The 20,189-nt window shown below is 45.0% G+C and overlaps 1 protein-coding gene across 1 annotated transcript; it reads right to left on the bottom strand.

Annotated features, from left to right (window-relative positions):
* Nucleotides 1–10,964: 10,964 nt before the first annotated feature.
* On the bottom strand, nt 10,965–14,103 carry LOC125723366 (early growth response protein 4). The gene is made up of 2 exons (XM_048999878.1): nt 12,828–14,103; nt 10,965–12,577 (listed from the first exon to the last, which is right to left on the bottom strand). Exons 1-2 carry the CDS (start codon nt 12,982–12,984, stop codon nt 11,238–11,240), a joined length of 1,497 nt encoding a protein of 498 aa, XP_048855835.1. The 5' UTR covers nt 12,985–14,103; the 3' UTR covers nt 10,965–11,237.
* Nucleotides 14,104–20,189: the final 6,086 nt, after the last annotated feature.

Raw genomic sequence — 20,189 nt, forward strand, 5'->3', positions numbered from 1 at the left:
ACGTTCCACATTTTTGCTCCTTCCCAGCTCCTGGAAGAAGCAAAAACATGGACTGTCTACGGGTCCCTGAGGACCGAATTGGGAAACACTGCTCTGTCAGACGGGTCACAGTCAGCCACCATTAAGCATACAGACTGCTGATCTGGGTTTCTATCTGCCAAGGAAATGAGTCTCATTGTGTCACTGACCCAAAATTATCCGCAGCAACTATAGTAATATCTGCAATTATCTGAGTTTTAAATAATATTAACAGGTGATCAAGTCAGAGATAACCAAGCATCTCCAGAAGGTTTTGGCCCTGCAAAGTGTCAGTAAGCTTTTATTACAAGCTCAAAACTTTTTTGGAGAGAACTTTTGATAGAAAGAGTTTGGCTGAAAACCTCCGAAAGAAAGCAGATCAGATTTAAAGTTCAGAAATTTCCGGGGAGAGATTTTGAAGAGAGGTATCATCATGTCAGCAAATCTATCCTGGACTCATGCTTCTTCTGCGCGGTGGTGAAGATTGAGGGTGACCCGCACCCTGCCTGGCATCACAATCAACAACCTGTATGTTGCAATGATCCATCAACAGGGATTAGGGTCAGCACTATGCAAGAGGGTGCAATCTAAAAGCTCACAGCTCTCTGGCATCATCAAGAAGACGTTTCCCCACTCACTGGGCAACACCTGTCACACAGAACCTATTCCTTACCAAGACCCATCCTCCCAGGAGAGGAGAAGTGTGAGAACCGTAACCGAGAGAGTCAGCTTTTTCCAGCATTGCTACAGTAGCTGACATTTGTGCAGAGATGCACTCCAAGGCTCCACCGAAGAGGAGATCTCCAATCCTCCTTGCAGGGAGTGTGGAGATTAATCCCGTTCCTGAAGCAACAGGGAAGGTCGGGGCCCCTGTTTGCCCGGGTTCTGCTGGAGCATCACCCAGGTCCCCCCTGGCATCAGCTACCCGGTGCCCCATCGATCGGACCACTGAGCCAGCCACATCTTTCAGAACTTATTCACATGATTACATTTGAAACCCAAATTTCACGCTGGATCACAACCAGATCGTCTGAACATTACCCACATACCTGTTGATGTCTGAGCCTGCAATTGTACTCTCTGCTCAGGAGGGGAGGATTTCCAGGTAACTTTGGACCCCTGAAGATTTTCTTCACCTACTATATTCACCTATTGGTTCTGCTGGTTAGGACACTGCACCTGAGGGCAGAAGGTAGCTGGTTTAAATCCTGTGGCCGGCAGAATAATTTCACTATTGTGCTCCTCAGCAAGGCCCTTAATTGTTCCAGGGACTGGCTGACCCTGTACTCTCAACTGTATATAACGCTGGGAAAAAAGGACCATTTCAGGACCCCCAGACACAGAATGTAAGTATATTTTATCTATCTCACAAACATTAGTTCAGATTTGCGAAGACAAGGGAAAGAGTTTTTATTTTTAAATCCATGGTGCTCGGATTTAGTAAGACATAGTTTTCTATTAACGTTTTTTTTTTTTCTGGCAATCCATTGTCAGTACTCAGAAACAAAACTGTTATATCTCACATATTCACAGCTTGAGAATTACAGAAGGGGCACAATTATGTAAATGTAAGAATTTTAATACCTTGGCCGTCAAGGCATGCGTACTGGCTAAGCACATTAATGGAGGTGCAGATGCGCCCCCTTCTGGCCAGTAGTTGTCAATAACTCGAGCGTCACACTGCATCTTCAGTGACTGAGGTTATGCGCTGCACGGGGAGCTTCTGATTCTCGTTTGACGGACGCAGAACCAGGCGAAAACTTCCTACCGTATACAATGGAGTAGGAGGAGTCTGTCGACGCTTTTGAGGGCTTCCATTGACAACACAGCGCTTAAATCCCTGCTTCCTGCTAAACGACGGAAAATATACGTTCAAAAAACCCAAAAGAAACATTAATCTACATTAAATAAGGCAATCCCAGTGCCGAGCTACAGAAACAGATAGTGATCGACCCTGTTGTATTTCTATTTAGAAATGCCCAAATAACTGAAAACCTACAACGCCAGGCCATCTATTCTCTTTGATTCATTGCAATTAAGGCATTTTGATCCTCCACGAACGCCCCGAATGGATATAATTAGCTGTCATTCGCCTAGCAACCGTTACTCAAGCGAGACACTTAGACACAGTACAGTCATATGCAGAGTGCTGTCAATTATTAATTGGCGAGACAAAGGACAACACATAGATGTCAGTCTCTCGTGTTCGTCTGTTCTTTCATCTTTCAGTTCGTAATACACTAACCAATTTCCCTCCGAATTTTGCCTTTAGGTCTTACCGAGCAAAATACGCCTATAGAGAAAAACTTCCAAACAAAACTGGAGAGATTATAAATATCTTCTCCACAGCGCGCACATCCTTCACTGACAAATGACTGGATGTGTAGGTAAACACTGTGGTAACCCTCCTCTCGCACCCCTGCCTTGTACAAGCTGAGAAGAAGACAGCACCATTCTCGTTACTCAGAGTAATATGACAGTCCGGGCCAACAGGGGGCAGCAATGGAGAAAAAATGACTAAGTTCGATATGTAGCCACAAATAAATCATTATTCTGATGTACGAACTGGAGTGTTGTGCTTTTTAGAGAGAGCATTTGAAGGCTGCAGCGCTTAACTTTGGGAATGTTAAATGTGAGGCATTTTTACAATGACGAGAGAATCAAAAGTGCTCCATTGTGTGGCCCCAGCCAATGATGGACATAACAGTGTCAGCCAGCTAGCATGCCGCTATTAGCCCCCTAGCCTGGGTCATTTCTCGCCATTTTGAGACTCGACTTTCTTGAACACAATACCATGGCAACGAAAACAATCTCCAGACACGGAAGGCCGGATCGCGGTGAGTCAGCACCTTCTCCAAGACTTTAGAGCTACCAGCACTGATCAGAAACAGCCCTCCATCAGGCGGCAACGTATTGTCCTGTCACAGTGGGCACGCAAAAGCCGAGGCCCTTATTCAGGAGATCAGTGCAGGCGAACAGCATACCCTGTGGGCAACTACAGAGGAGGTGAGTAAATCAGGGAAGGTGTATGGTTGGCCAGCACAGCAGGGGTGGAACATGGTGGGCCAGCACATTGGAGGTTGGCATACTGTGGGCTCTCTCTGAGGGGGTGCCACAAGATGGGTTGGTAGACTAATGTGGGATCTGGTCAGCTGTAACGGGGGGATGTGAAACAGAGAAAATCAGAAGGTTGTGTATAAATGAGGTTGGGGAGTTTTGCATTGTGGTATCGCAAGACAAAGGGGCCCTTTCTGGAGTAAATATTTTAATTAACATTATGGTATGAAATTTTGTTTTCAAGCTTCTAAGCTGATGCCAATGAAACTGCAAAAAAAGATAAAACCTCACTCAAGGGTAAAACAGCAGGTGCCTCCAAGGGATTCGAACCAGTAAAATATAAGTAAAAGTCATTCACGACTATGCTATCCTACGTATAGGTGTAAGGTGATTAAGGGAGTCCAAGTTATAAGGCTGTAAGACAAAGGCTTTTAACGCCACACACAGGGACTATAGAAATGCTTATTGCAGCCTGATAACATCCTGCTCTGGAGACCCTGTGGGCTCCACAGGTGCCTGATCCCAGCAGTAAGAAGCTCCCCATCAGTTCTGAGAACCTTTCCCAACTGCTCTCATTCATCAATGCGACACGCTGGCACGCTGAGTGCTGATACGCATCCCATAATTTTCTTCCGCACTAGGAGGGTGGTGAACCAATCTAACAATTAAGACCCCCCAACCACTGAGCTTCAGTCAATGATCTCTGGCAATGCCTCCATTTGGTCAGCAAGAGCTTTTTAAGTTCCAGAATAGCAGCAAAGATCCTCTCCATGACGCTTCCCTGATCCCCATTGCAAACCCTGGGTCACACACTCATCGATTTACATGTTTGGTTTTTTTTTTCTAATATCCAAGCATAGAGAATGTCCACAGCTGGCAGCTCCAGTCCTCCCGAGCCATAGGACGCTGTTTCAGCTCCATTTCTCTACTAACTGGTGCATTTCGACAACGAGGAGCAAATCTGATCGCTTCACTTTAACCTGCGGTCCTCAAGGACGGCATCTTGCAGCCATCAAAGTGGAGTTAGACGGAGATAACACACAGGGCTCTCTGCCGTGGGAGCCACGTCCCGAGGCCGGCCTCCTTCCAGGCCCAGCGACTTTCCCGTGACTTGGCTCGACATCAGAACTTGACATCTGCTTCCCGCGAGACGTGATTTTTTTTTTTTTCCAGCAGGAAAGAGATGAAAGCGCGGAAGCATCCGAGAGGAGCTGTGCCAAATTGAAGTGCTCATCATACTCTGAATGTATGAAGGCACTAGCAGGACCCAGGCCAACCGTTTTGTCCTACAAAGGCCGTTCACTGTCATTCCAGAGTAACATCTTGTGCATGATCCAAGCACACGGTCTTCCATGCGATCCAGCTGTTTGCCACGGTCTCACACTGTCACATGCATTTATATAATATGAGGTAAGGCAAAGAGCACATGCTGATTACACCTGCCACCACATAAACCTCCTCGGGGAAGAGAACCTGAATGCAGACATGCAGCGGGTGATACCTCAGCACAGGGTTAGATGGAGATTAACATCATACCCAGGATAACACAATTGCATGTTAAGAGCATTGCTCCAGGGATTCCCAGGATTCGAACCAGCAACCGATTACTACAGCATTGCCCTCGCCTCGGAACCATCAATCCACCATAAAATTTTGCACCCACGAATTATATATTTAAGTCTTGACAGTATGTTAAAATCAAATATGGCACCTTCACGTCTTTAAGCACAACCAGTCCCATTGTGTAACTTTTCCATCCCTCGTGACAAAACTAAATTCGGGTGCCTGATCGAGAGTGATCTCCTCAGGTAACGGGGCAAGCGTCCTATTCTAATAATAACGCCTTGGACTCATGCATCCTTTGCTTGAGCCACAGCTGTTGCCATAGTAACACAGTATATCATATCAAGGATTGCTCTTGTGATTTTTCAGTGGAACTTATTTAGGCGTTCATTGTAGGTATGACAACAGGCTGATGAATTGTTGCATGTATTTACATATTAATGCTCTTCTTCTACCAGTACTGAAACTATCCCCCCCCCCCCGCCCCCACCTCCGCCATAAAGAAGTCCATTAAAATTTCTTTCACACTACCTGGAATATGATATATATATATATATATTGCGAGTCTTATATAACATGAGCTGTGTTAAGCGCTCATATACTATATATAGTTACATTCTTGCCGGTGTCAGCGACCACATCTGTTGTTATGTGATTTTTTTTTTAAATGCAAACTGTGGCGAAACAAATGAACCCTTTCGTTAAGGGGACCATGTGTAACGATGTTACGTATTTGTAGTCACCGGTGAAGTGGACATATGATGGTAATCATGGTGAAATTTCCTAGAGCAGAGTCAACAAGGGGCGGCAGTTAGGGAACCACTGTAGAATTATAAAAAAAAGATCCAAGCTAATCACCGGGTACTCTAATCGACTAATATACTAGCAGCTTTTTGTAATAACCGTAAAGTCACAATGGGTTTCCCACCCACAGCTCTGTTCTTTCCAGCGACATACATTTTCCTTCCAGAAGCTTCTCTTACCCTCGATGGTTGCTTCCTCCCTTGCCTACGGTGGCAATTATCCAAAGAACAAAAACATTCAGAAAAATGTAATGGTGTTTTTTATTCCATGAGTTGCACAGTAGTTGTTGAATGATGGTAATTACCTAATACATTTAACTGTCTGCATGCACACCTCGCAAGGGGAGAGTGTCGCCTCCAGGGTTCACTCTACTCTCAGCCTCGTTGAAGGAGAAACCCCGAGAGCTGGTTGGTCACATGGAGACGCCAGCTGCAGCCTTTCCAGATGTCGAGATCACGATAAATCCTGCTAAATGCAAAATGGTCAGACAGTGTGGCAGAATCACTCTGCATCTTCGATCACCAGGAAAGTGCAAAAAAAGGAGTAAAACCAGGGTGGGGGTTTCCAGCGTGCAATCCCCCCCCCCATCCCTGGAGGTGATAGTCATAAACATCATTGGCCTTCTCAGCTGAACTTCCCCATGCATGACCAGTTTCAACATTGGTATGGACCAAATACCAAATCAGCCCCAAAACCTCCTGCCCCACTAAACACATGCTACTGCAATATTGGTATGGTCCATACCCAGATTAGATTAGATTAGATAGATAGATAGATAGATAGATAGATAGATAGATAGATAGATAGATAGATAGATAGATAGATAGATAGATAGATAGATAGATAGATAGATAGATGGATAGATGGATGGATGGATGGATGGATGGATGGATGGATGGATAGGATAGAACTTTATTGATTCCAAAGGAAATTTTAGAAAATTTATGTATGCTTCCTGTGACATGAGTCCACAATTTTTGCGTTTTTAACACAATGCTTGACTTGCTGAACTACAGAAGTTGGTGATCTCCCTAAATCTACGCCCTTGACCATTAACGTAAAATAATTATGTATAATTATGTACTAGGGAAGTTAGATTCCTTCAGAACAAAATCATCTAGCACACACACACAAACACACACACACACACACACACACAACAGTCAAAGACCATGTTAAGTGTTGGATTTTATTTCAACCAACCTGTTGAGTACTCTGTGACTGTGACTCTTCATACTCAACTGATTGGTTGAAGCAAAACCTTAATATATATTTGCACTGTCTAGACCTGAACTTTCCGCCTCTGTAACGATCTAAATACAAGTCATTAAAAACTGCTAGACTTGTAAGAATCCAGCACTCAGGTGTTCTGATTATCCTGGACTGATGTCTTGTTTCAAAGTCCAGCTTGATGAGTACTTTGAACCAGCTTGGCCCTCATGCTGTCAGTAGAAAATGGACCTTGTCTGAGTGAGACAGTGGCAAGTTCACATGCATGACTGGCAGCGGACATACGACCATTCGGCAATCCGCCATTATACCGATTCTATTCGACGTCTCCCATATCGAGTCGATTCACTTTCCCGGCACCCCAGAAAACTCACCTCTCCAGAAAAATAGCAAAATCCATCAACCAAAAAATATATATATACAGCAAGTGGTATATATACTAACAGTGCTAGATGGGGCCCCGTTGGTTTACCCTTGAACAAGGTACTTAATCTAAAATGCTCCGATTCAAATATCATGCTGCGCGAATGTAAAATTGAAAGCAATCCAAGTAGCTTGCAATAAAATTGAGTATTTTGCAAGTTCAATGGGAATCACTGTGAAGGGCCAAGCAGCGCACTTAGACAGCTTCAAAGACGTCTCTCTCCCAGGGCACATTGTCCCCCCCCCCCTTCCCCGTGCGATGCACCAGACCCCGTTTGACTAAGTTACCATAGAGATGCGGCAAGAGGAAGCTCAACAATCTCCAAGTCTCCTTGAGGCGCAGGTTTAACCCGCAATTCTGAAACCACCTGGCATGCTCTCAAAGCCAACGGTGGCGTGTCTGCCTGCCAGGGAATATTAACAAGGAACTTTGACTTCACAACAATCGCGCGAATTAGGCGCCTTCCCGTATGCATAACGAGCTCTCTTTCCGCATCTAATCACCTACATTCTCCAGACCTCCTACTCCCTTCTTCAGTATCAGACATACGACCATCCGGCAGGGAATGATTCAAAGGCTTTAATCCACCGGACCTGATTGCCATTACAGGCATGTGATTATGCACCTTGATTACGAAGCCCACCCGGAGGTCAGCGCGCCATACCTCCTGCCCGCCTCCCGAACAGGAGCGGAATTGCGCAGTGATTACGCTACCGCGGATCTATGGCACAAAGCCATGCCGCATTAAAAGACCATTTCTAAAGTGTAACAATGATTAATGTACACTTGAAACCAATAACCCGGTACCACTTCATAACGTCTTCGATTTCTACAACAGGGTCCATGCCAGTCAAACGTTTCATTGCATGCACAGAAAACATTTACTTTCAAGTTAATGCGAGGGACACTGGCATCTTTCTCCAAATACCAAGGAGAGGATACCTAGCATACATCTTCAGGTCACATCCAAAAGACCAGACACCACTTCTGCAAAAACAGGAGCGTAGGCTACCTCACGTTTGGCTTGGCTTGTCTCGTCAATTAAAGCGGTTTTAACACTGATGGTATACCAGCTGTCAACACAATACATCACCGAAATGAATAACGAGAGGATGAAATCTTTCTGCCGCAATGTATAATGAGAAGGCCAGATGTTTCCATTATGCTGTATCCAGTTGTTTAAAAATATGATATGAGGACTAACTGTACACGGCGAAGCTGACAGTGGCAATTTAACACTGACAGTATTTATACGAGTCCTGTCAATTTTGCCGTCTAACAGCATTTAATATGATGCGTGGTGCATTTTAAAACATGTAATACCACAAGACGAAGATTGGAAATAGCACAGACGGTATGAGGTTCAAGATTACCGCTCAACATTTTGCGTTTTAATCAGAACTGTAGACACATACACTACCTGCATGAGCTGACACGGAGCTCGAAATAAATCTAATCCTTTAATCGGTTTCGTTTAAGCGTTAAAGGGATTTCTGCTCCGCGGTAAACCCCAAAAATGTATGTGATTTATGTACTGAGCTGGTCCGCTCGATTTACCCTCACTTTCGATCATGTGATGAGCGTTTAATTATGAGAGGCAGAGGCAGGCTAGTTCATACGTGGACTTGTCCTCTAGATAATAATGCTGAGGAGAAGGAACTAAATACGATTACAGATCAGTTCTATCGTAAAGGAAAGATCAATTCCATCATTCACTTTTGGATACTACTGTTACATATGGCAGACGTTGCGCCTCGATAGATTATCTTTAAAATCCCGCACAACGCCAATTATCTCCTTCCGTTTAGTGATTATTAAGTTCGCCAAGTCATGAATTCGTGAAGCTTTCGTTTCTGGGATGTCATACAGCTTTTAAAGTGTTTATTTTAGCGTTTCACACCGAAAGAACAATGCTGTCTTGAACGAATGGCGGTATTCATTCGCGTGAATAGATTCCCAAGAGCCAATGGGATACAAAGACCGTTTTGTCTTAATTATGAAGAATTTTATCACTAAAATGTCGGTGTGATGAGAAAGGTTGGAATGTGCGTGAGAGGAAAGGTTGCAATGAGCGTATAGTTTCAATCTGGGAATGGAACTGGGTCACTATAGTGTATCAAATAGCAGATTTTCGCTTCGGATCACATGGTGCTCTGCTTCCCTGTTTTTGTGTGATCCAAAACGAGCTACCGTACGGGTTTTTCCGACACACCAAGACCTGGAATAACAAACGTGATGGGGAAGCCCCCACAAATATAGTTATGTAAGCGTATATGTGTTTATGTAAGGGAGTGAATACAATCTATATTTAACTTAAATTGCAGTAAATGTGGACGATTTCATCGCGAGATCGAGTTGATGTGTGGAGCTACAGATTTTAAGGCATGTAGCCTGCCCTAGTATTTTGGCAGACTCACTCTATGACTAAGACAACTGGTTAAGGAGAATAGGTTAGTGTGTTCCTGTTTGTGGGTAGTTAGTGGGGTTTTCAAGAGAGAAGAGGAATCCGCGTAGTATTTAAAGAATTCAAATGTTTTATTGTGTCACTTTTATGAAAAATAACAACAGGTTCAAGTTGTAAAAATCATACATATTTACAGTCAATACCTCAATAGTTAATATAACTTAAGGCAAATTTCAATTACAGTCCATCGCAGAGTACCTAGATTGCACACAATCTAAATAAACTCCACCCGTCGTTGTTTAGATTAATATACAGTTCATCCGCGTGGCTTCTTTCAGTGTTATAACGGTTTAACGAGCTAAAATGAACTTGAACTCGGTAATGCTGCAATGTGCGCTACTGGGTAACTCAATTGCAATTGTATAAGGTTGTGCAATTAATCTCCCGCAGGACAGTGTCACAGACTGCAGAACCGGAGAATTCTAATTGGTTTAACCTAACAATACGCGGACTGCGTGATCTCATTAGTGAGGCGCCGCGGCTTGCGCTCGTCGTGTATTTTGCCAGTGACAGGCAATGTTTTCATAAATACCTGACACTCCGTGCAGCTGAATCACAATTATTGACACATTTCATATCTGCTCCGTCCACCGCCGCTTTATCAAAGTCATTAGAGAACAATGAATGGCGTGAGTCCGCGACGACAGAATGTATTGTTTTGAAGGCCTCTGTACCTTCGTCTTGCACTCATTTAATAAATAGTTAATAAATACATAATTTAATATTAAAAATTTGCAGGAAAGCAGTCATCTTGGAAAACGTACAAACACAGTTAGAAAAATACAAATTAAAATACAGTTATACAAATATATTTATTTGCCACTGATTTTATAAGTCTCACAAGTCATCTATATATTGAAGTAATAAAATACAACACAAGGTCTATTCATATGCATGACAGCAAAACGGATTTCGCAGGTCCTCGCGAATTAACCACCCCATACTTGATGGAAATACTATATTACACGTGTCATAATGCGGCCGTGTCTCCTTCCTGCCCAGCGTAGGACAAGTATCAGTGTATCAATTCCATAATAACATTAAACATGCAGTTTTAAGAAAACATTGTCGGACACACAGCAGTATTACGACTAAATAAAAGAAAAGAAAAAAACTTATAAGCACATGATACTGGACTCTCAGTTGGCAAGTTAAAGATAAGTGCAGTATTTACCACCATTCAGTTTCTGGTTTTAGATTAATTTCTCTTTTTGTTCGTTTGAAGTGCAGTCCTGGAGGTTGCTTCTGTGATGAGTGTACTTAATAGCGAGTCTGTTGTCAAACAATACTTCAACAACCCGCTTGGAGGCTAACGCAAAGGAGCGCCCGCAGTCCGAATGGTCACGTGACAGCGTTCCAATCGCTTTGATCAATTATTACGTCGTTGTTGCATAGAACGCCAGCAGCACATATACAAGATGCAGAAAAGGATATCGTTTCCCTGTTTGGTTGTCGGGCTCCCGTTTCAACACATTCCAATTCTCCCAGTCCAAAGACATTCTCTCTTTCTTTTTCCCTCGGCATTGACAGCTGTACCGAGGGCCGATCTGTCAAGTCAACGGGACCGATGCGTCAACTTGTAATCAGTAGTCAACTGCATCATGTAGCTTTAATCTTCCAAGACGGAAAGAATTAATGCCATGCACAATTAGGCTCCGTAAAGCGCACAATGCACGTTCAAATCCCCTCCGGCAAGGTGAAGGGCCAGGCGCTAATTATTTGCGGTTTCAGCTCCATCTTCTCCCTCTGCTTGAGGTGCACGCGTCCGTGCCTTTTTCGCTCGTCGCTCCGGGCAAAACGTTTGCCGCAGACGTCGCACGAGAACGGTTTCTCGCCTGTGTGAGTCCTGGTGTGGGTGGTCAGGTGGTCGCTGCGACTGAAACTCCGCAAACAGATGCGGCACTGGAAAGGCTTGTGTCCAGTGTGAATCCGAATGTGTCGGTTGAGCTCGTCGGAGCGAGAAAAACGCCTGTCGCAGTTCTCCATAGGGCAAGAGAAAGGTTTCTCTTTGGCTGGTCCATTGGAGGTGGATGAGCTCTTCCTGACTCGGGCTGGTTTCTCAATGCGAGTGCAGCTTCTGGAGAACGTGTCTGGCAATAAGGTTGAATAAAGGAGTGAGTCTATAGTGCTCGACAGAGCCGCAGATGCGTAAGCCGAATCGCACTGACTTGTTAGAGGCTGAACTCCGATGTTGGGAAAAACTCCAGGCTTTAAAGCATTGTTCGGCATGTCCATAACTGGCAACTGGCAATTGTTAAAGGCAGAAACGCCAAACCCCTGCGCGCAATTGTCAATAAAACATTGCTCTTGCTTAATTGCACTTTCTAATTTGCACTCGATTTCTGAGGTGGGACAAATAGGAGAGAACGAGTCGAGAAAATCTTTTACATCCACTTGTTGGTCGGAGGGGCAGTCATTTGATATAGGGAAACTGTCCGTTTCGAAACTTGAAGGCATGTAGGTATCAGACTTGCTGAAGGGATCCCACTCGTAGCAACTGCTTTCGAATTCATTCTTGATAACGACTGGGAAAACTGTTGCCTCCGGCTGGGGCTCAAGTTGTCCCTGGTTCTGCACTTGAGCGGAGGAACAGAAGTTACTTTTCGCGGACGTGGGGTCCTGAACCGGCAGATTCGCCTGTAAGTCGGAATAGCTATGGCGGACCTGCTCGGGTGAGTACAGCGGCGGAGGCGTGTTGCCCACTGTGCATGTGGACGCTTGGCTCTGAAACGCCTGCACAGGGAAGCCGCCGCCGCTGGCGCTGTCCATTGGAGATGATGTTCCGTTCGATGGCCCGGGTTCACTACCCTGAAATTCGGAGATGGGCAACGTGGAGATGCCAACTATCTCCGTTATCATGTTGAGCAGTGTTTCCGTGCTGCACGGTGCCCCCTGGGACGTCTCCACGTAGAAACTGCCGGAGTACGCAAACGAGGATGGCAGATTGCCTTTTGAACCCTCGCCTGGGTCAAAGAAGAAATCCGATGCTTCGGTTTTAGGGATTATCGGTACGCCCTCTGAGGAAGATAAAAAAAATGTGTGAGCATTCATATATTAATAAGATATACACGGAAATTGAATGTAAACGTGCATTGTTATATAAGCATGCGACCGAAGCAATGCGTACAGTGGTGCAGCGTTAAAGCCATGCATCGCTTTAATAAACTGTTGCGCAGACAGTAGATCGTGCAAGTAGTTAGTTTTAAACGGCAATTTAAAACCTAATATTTATACAGTATCTTGCGCTGGAAAAGTGGAAACACTCACCTTGACTAAACTGCACAGGTGCATCTCTTCCCGAATCCACGAGAATTTCCTGATTTGCTTTTGCTTGGATGGTGTCAATCCCAATGGACGAGCTTCCACAGTTGTCGAACTGAGGGTAAAACGAATCTTGGGGGTTCAAATCCATGTTGTTCAGCATGTTTCCGGATCAAAGTCGTGGGCCGTGGCAATCCAGGTATGGCAGGAAAAAATAACAAGCAAGTAACAAAACGTCTGTTTTCCCAACAGTAAAATTTCTTCTTGTAATATCCTTCAAGTCCGGCGTTAAAAAGAACTTCTGCAAAATATTCCGAATTCTCCTTTTCTGAGATCTGTATCCACAGGACTTGGTTTGATGATCGTCTGCTATCTGTTGCTGTGAATTCACACTGGCGGCTTACCTCCTCTCTCCTTTTATACACTCCGGCTAGGTAGTCCCGCCTCCCCATTCATCGTCTCCAGTGAGAGGAATCCCCGCTGCGTGTCACCTCAATGCCCATAAATGGACAGAGGATGTGACGGGGTTCCCCAAAAAAGGCGACCTGCGTTTGCTGCGTAGCAAGCAACTCTCCACAAGATCTGCTTGCGAAAATGAGGCTCTGCCATTGCCATTTCTCTGAGGTGTCTAATAACAACAACATAATTCATAATCAAATTCGTGTAAACAGAGAATGGTAAAAAAGTGGCGCGTAATGATAATTTATTTAATGTGTCGTTCGTCTTTTTAACCAGGCAGATTCCACGCGGAGTTCATTTTCTCGATGCGATTTTTTAAGCTTTAAGAATACGGGGCCGGCTATTTGTATTCCACATTTGTTGTAATGATATGTAGCAGTCATTCCTTCATAACAACAGTGATCGAGCCATTCAATGAGTCTGTGCTGTAAGAAACTCTCACCTTGCTTTTGAATAGCGTTTCCACAGACTACATTCTTTTGTGCTCCGTTTAGACTTCACTGTATCTTATAACTTGTCAGTCTTCACTATACTCTTAAACTATTAAACAGTATGAGGAATATTGAATACACCAGGGTTACATTTCATTGTCAATTATTATTACTCTGCCGTGAGACCAAAAAAAAAATCATCTTTGGTGGTAAGTAGCCTATAGGCTATTGTAGGAATGATGAATCTTTAATGAGCTGTAAATATAAGCGCTTGTGTAAGCGTATTAAGCAAAAAATAACGGACAAATAATTAACAGAAAACATTTTCATACAGTTGATCCCTTATTGAGTAAGAGATGGGTTTATACCAGACCGCACTGACTGCGACATCCGTGCACGTATGGGCCACGGTGACGTAAATAAACTCGACTGTAAATAACTTATCCAAACCCCAGCCCTAGCAGAGGTCTCTATCCACAGACACATGCTTTACTCCCACAAACCTGCTTGCCGTCTAATTTATTAGATTATGAGCAAGACAAACGTTTTCAACATACCAATCACGGCCATCAATGCTTTCACAGACAAAACCTACGTTTCTCAACGATTTCCAAATAAAAAGGTACGGCTGATAACGACCAAATGTCACTTGTAATCCCAAGAAAGGAGCCTAATCAACACTGGCCATGAAATCCCATATGGCATGTTACACCCGTCAAAAAACAGCATTTTTGTTCAGTTTAAGCATTAAAGGGTTAAATTGCGATCGGAGCATGCGCAGTCACGCTGTAATTACTTTTAGGTATTTACATGTGACATTGCTAAAGTGAAATGCCCAAACTCCTCATACAAATCTATGTGATTTCAGACAACAGAAGGCGCCTGCATCGGCTAATCAGGACCAAGGACAGCTCCATTTTCACTGAGTCACCGAGTTCCCGCATTCATTCTCTTTAAATGCCATTTAAACACTCGTTCTAATCTTCATTCTAAAGCATCACCCCCGTAGTCAGGCTTTCGGACTTCGATACATTATAAAGTATCTGAAAGTAATTTGCTACAGAATTGGACTATATAAATGCCTCTGTCTGCTTCCATAGTACTGTAATTAATTTTGTTAAGTGGGTTATCTGAGCAATAGAGTCAAGCTTAAAACTTTATATTGGATCTACGTGCTCGCGCGTCCAAGTAGCGTCTTTGTCCCTACATGTTGTTGCATTGCATGCATGTATTGCATGGTATTGCGAATCGAAGTTATAAAAAAATCTTTATGTTCACCGCAGGACAGGAACACAACTCAGTTTCCGAAGAATACTACTTCCGTATATTGGCAATGGGGCAGGGAGCGCCTACTGGTTGTTGAGTTAACTTTAGATTACCACTGTTTTGATTTTAGGCATAACTGGGACGCTTATTTTAATTAACCATTTCATACGATCAGTATACAATACATATTATTTGGATAGCCTACTTCATATCCCAAGCGAAAATTCTGATACTTGTTCTTTCCATCCTTATTTTTGGCAGTAATGCAATCGTCATTATACTTGGGAAACTCGGAGTTTCAAGCGGATTGCATGTTGTTCAGAGATGTTTTAGCCTGAGTACTTCTGAATCCACAATATTGACATAACGCAGCCATCTTGCTGCGAAGGTTTGAATTCCTGAAATAAAAATAACACGGGGTTTACCCTCAGAACTGTGGAAGCTTCCATTGCCAAACACTGTTTCGGCTCGGTGCAGAGCAGTAAAGTCTCGCTTTGCCTCCATTCACTTCGGAACGGTGGCTTTTGTGGTTATTTACAACTTGCGATTTGATTCCGCTCTCTCGTGTCTAATTGCGCGGTATGGTGCCACGCAAATGGATTAAACATTTTTAATTCATCATTCATAAGAAATGAATTATGATTTGAATATTCAAACGTAGCCTATGAGATCGCAATCTGCTCCTGCTATTTTGAATTTCAAATATTTCAGCTTTTAAAATTACTTTATTAAAAACGCAAGAAGTTAAACTGTCTCCGGCCTTTTGGATAGGTATTTTCTACCCGGCACTCAGATGGTCCGGCTGTTTTTTTTTTTTTTTTTAAAACGTGAGCCATATAAACGTTTTAAAAGCCATCTGTATTAATCGTGAGGTCGGTATGTATTTTTTTAAAACCTCGAAACAGTGAGTAGGCTACCGTTTCAACAGCATGTGAGAAGGCTGAGACCGATCTCGAGAAGACAGCTACCATACCTGCACCACCAGCTGGCCAAGAAACACAACAACATCACTGCTGCAATATCTGCATCTAGGTTTCACTAGAGTTACCCTAGACCACAGGTGTGTAGATCCGCCATCACTGTCTATTTGCACGTCAACGATATTGAACGTAACACAATTAATTACACTGGTGACATTTATGACAAGGTCATCCATATATTACCAATTAATGCTAATGATACCCAAAACAACACTTGGAAGTATGAACCTATACGCATACATGTATATAATTGCATTCTATATATTTAAAACAATTTAACAGTGAGTTACATACACAATATAAATATTTCCCATGGTGCAATTCTGACCTTCTTGTAAAGACTGCAGACTGCATCCACATGCGGTTTATATGGTGTCACGCATATTTCTTATATCAGATAAAGGTCTACATTCACGATAGACCACTGTTTCATGAAATTCTCCCTTGACGAAGCGTTAGTGCCATATCTGAGCCCATCTCCCATTTGCAGTTAATTGGTTCCCCTTTTTGGAAACCGAGTTCGAATGATGCCGGACCTCCTCTGAGATCCATAGCATGTCTGAGAGCAGTGGGCAGACTTAGCATGTATGAGCACGCAGGTAAGAGACAGCCAGCGGGAGCGGCCATTAATTAGCGGCCGCAGTCAGGGCGCCGGGCTCGTTAGCGTCACACGAGACTCGACTACCGAGCGAGAGGCACGTGGAAGGTTCCGCACGTGAACTGGGGGAAACAATCCGCAGGAATCTATAAGGAGCGCATCCTGATTACGGGGGGGACGATGCGAGCGCGAATGGCACGTTTTAAACAAGGAAAACAAGTCAGCGATCATATTTTCTGCGGGGAAAAAAATCCACAAAGTGCTACAGTCACTGGAAACTTATGGTTCGGTTCAGATTTCCAGAAAGTTGACTGTAAGTTTGGACAGCCTTGGTCCAATTAGAGGCTTTCCCTCACCGATACAGCCGAGAGACTGTCAGGTCTGGACTGATGACAAGTAACCGGGAAGGCAGAAGAGTATCACACACCCCCAAAGTACATTTATGCCTCCAAAAAAATAAATAATTCCCAGAGGCTTCAGATAACGGCACACTTCTGTTTCTCCACTGAAAAACAACGGGGCTTCCAAAAAAAGGGAAAAAAAAACAAAAAAACAAAAAAGAACGGAGGAGCTGGAAACCCTCTGCCGGAACCACGGCTCGCTATAAATACGAGCGGCGTGTCTCCTGTGCCAAGCTCCCCCGGCGCTGGTTATGTGTCGGCATCTGAAAGCCGCGCGGACAGAGCGGGGGCGCGGAGGGCCTTTGAGAACCTGGGGTGCGGGGAGAGAATTAGGGATCCCCCGGTTCTCTACCGAGCCCCCTGTCGGTGGCAGGCTTCCCTCGTTCACGCACTAAAAATAGCGGCCCGCCCACTTGCCATCACCAGCCTCCCCGTCCCTGCCTCTCCAGCAAGAGGATTATTGGGAGCTCGGCTAACGATCGTGACTGGCGAGGGTTCCAGCGGTTCTGCGTTCTCTTTGCCTCTCCCCCCCCCCCCCTATTCTGTTCGGAGCTCTCCTCGGCCCCCCATCTCTGCTTCGCCTGCGCCAAGCGAACAGGGCGGCTAGCGATCCCTGGGCCGAGTCGTTCCGCTAAAGCGTCCCAGGGACCCCTGCAGCGCTGCACTGGTTCCGCGGAGAACTTGCATGGAGTCGGTGCTTCATCACAATGTCCTCGACATCCATGAAGATGGTAACAATAAATAAATAAATGGTGCTTCAAGAGATTAGCCAACATTCAGAACTTGAGCAGAGTAAGGCCCATGTGACTGGACCATGACTACCAGCACTAACTGGCACAGGTGACAAAAATCAGACCAAGGGGACAAAAGTATATCATTTATCAGACATGGACACCAGCAGGGCATGTGGTTTATACCATGACGTGAACCAATCCTCCTCTCCTAGACGCAGCTGAACCATCAGCAACATCTTCTCCTTGTTACACATTTGGGCACAACTGTTGCAAGATGCAAACCTTTGCCGAGAGATGCCATAAACGCCAAGGAGCTCCACCGATATCTCATAAGCATCCCACACATCCGGGTATTTTAATTTGGTGTCACCCTAAGCCGGACGCAAACATTTATCCAGCCGAGTCATCGAAACGAAATGACGGGGACGATGACCTTTAGCGCACAGCCCAATGCTGCCTCCTAGTCCCAGTGAATCACCCTTACTTTGAAACAAGCACCTGTCTGATCTGCTGCCGGCTTCTCCTGAAGTCCCCGATGAGTCTGAAATGAGTATCGGGAGGAAAAGTCACAGGTCCATCAGAGAGATGAGTCCCACTCCGCAGAGGAATAAATGGACTCCCGGTGCCATTCTGCTTCAAATGTCTCCTCCACCCGTCGCGGTGATGGTTCATAATTGCTCTTCAGCCCTAGCAGATAAGGAGAGTTTCTGGGTCAATATCTCAACCTTTACAAGGAAAAACCCCAGCTAAGTAAACTTTAGACGATTGTCTCACTCATTTCCCCCCGTAAAACATTCACAAATTGGCCTTCCGGCCAACAAAATTGCAACAATCCCTGGTATGGAATTTAAACCACACTAAGGAATTTCATTTAACCCAGGTTTTATCCTCGGTAAATGTGTCTCTCTCTCCCCCCCCCCACCAAAGAAATGCATTTTCAATCTGCTTTGTAAATGGAAAAGGGGGCTTTTTTTTTTTAAAAAAAAGGCACCTTTTGATGTTAAATTATAGATGTAGATGCCGTTTCTCCAAAGAAACAGACTTAGAATTTCTGTGGATTCCACTCACAAAAGTAACTATGGAAACGGTAGCCTGCACGGCCGTGCCTGCGCTGCTCTCCAGAAATATAGCTGTTAGAATAGCAGCAAGCAGGTGAACACAAAAGATCTTGAGCAGGACTATTAATAGTGCCTCACTTACATAACTTCCACGGGGGGCACGGTGGACCGGGGCTAGCTGGGTGCTGGAATGCGAGCCCGAGGTACCACAGGAGCAGGCTCGTGGGCTGGGGAGAGGGCAGGTTGGGCAAATCCATCTGACCCCCAGCTGAGCACCAGGCGAGGGCTCGTTCCCCGGCTCCACAAAGCGGGAAAGAGCTGTGTAGGGAGCAGTAGCGGACCGGCACAGGAAATCGGACCGTGAATGTGCTTTTTGGCGCTTGTGCAGTCAAAGAACACTACGCTGTAAAAACGCCCTCTAGCCCCTCTAATTATTACCAAAATTACACGAGAAAGGGAAAAACAGGACTAGGACATCCCGTTGGGGGCATCCCCTATCTCGTGTCCCATGTTTCCTGGGACCGGCCCCCGCCTCACTGTGAATCCAGTCCCGAATAAGTATTTAGGAATCAAGGTGAGGAGTTTGTCCCCCCACCATGTCATTGTCATGTAATCTTCATGCTTCTTCCTTTAGTATGATGTAACAGACACAAACCATTTTTTTTGTTGAGGAAAGAGCACAGGCTATAGATGACTATTTAGCCTAGATTATACCTCTACAACACCCACAGTTACTGGTCATACTTTGGATGGCATAGCTGTAGGGCTGCCCCAGGTCACAGGCTCACTTTTGACGTGAATATATGACCCTTGTTGCCCTTGCCCCCCCAGTAAAAGGGAACGAGTACCAGCAGAGTGTTTCCACACAGCCTCCTTTACATATGCCCGGAAAAAATTCATGAGTACCCAAGGCCTTTCCATCAGTGTGCAAGTGGGTGCGTCCTGACTCATGTGAGGTGCACTAGCTGTGATCACTAATGCCGTTTGGCCACGGTGCCATTTTGCCGGGGGGGGGCGGGGGTTAGAGGGATATCAATTGCACAATGATGGCTTTAGTCATAAAGATCAGCTGCGCGCTTCAAAAGGTTGGAGCCTCTCTCCGACAGCGGGCAGTTGAAAGGGACACGGAGCCACATGGCATTGTGTTGGTGTGGGCTGGCTGCGTACAGCTCCAGTGCGTTACACTCCAGTGCGTTACACTCCAGCCTCTCAGCCCTGATAGAAAAATTCTGGAGGGCGAGATGGTCAAGCAGCTGGCTCCCCCCTGGCTCGACTTTCTTCCCCCCCCCCCAAAGGTGGCACGAATTGAAAAACACTAGCTTCGGGTCCCATTTGACACCGGTGACATCCAATAGCACCAAATAAGTACTGCCAGTGTTGATACGGGCCCCCCCGACGCAGGGAAAGCCATGGTGATGAGATTGGCCATAGAGACGGTCCA

The sequence above is a fragment of the Brienomyrus brachyistius genome, unplaced genomic scaffold (assembly GCF_023856365.1).
Source record: "Brienomyrus brachyistius isolate T26 unplaced genomic scaffold, BBRACH_0.4 scaffold47, whole genome shotgun sequence".
NCBI lineage: Eukaryota > Metazoa > Chordata > Actinopteri > Osteoglossiformes > Mormyridae > Brienomyrus > Brienomyrus brachyistius.

Coding starts and splice junctions, on each gene's coding strand:
- LOC125723366 (XM_048999878.1), bottom strand. CDS start 12,984: ATGCTGAACAACATGGATTTGAACCCCCAAGATTCGTTTTACCCTCAG. Junction 12,578..12,827: donor ACCTGTGCAGTTTAGTCAAG/GTGAGTGTTTCC, acceptor TATCTTCCTCAG/AGGGCGTACCGATAATCCCT.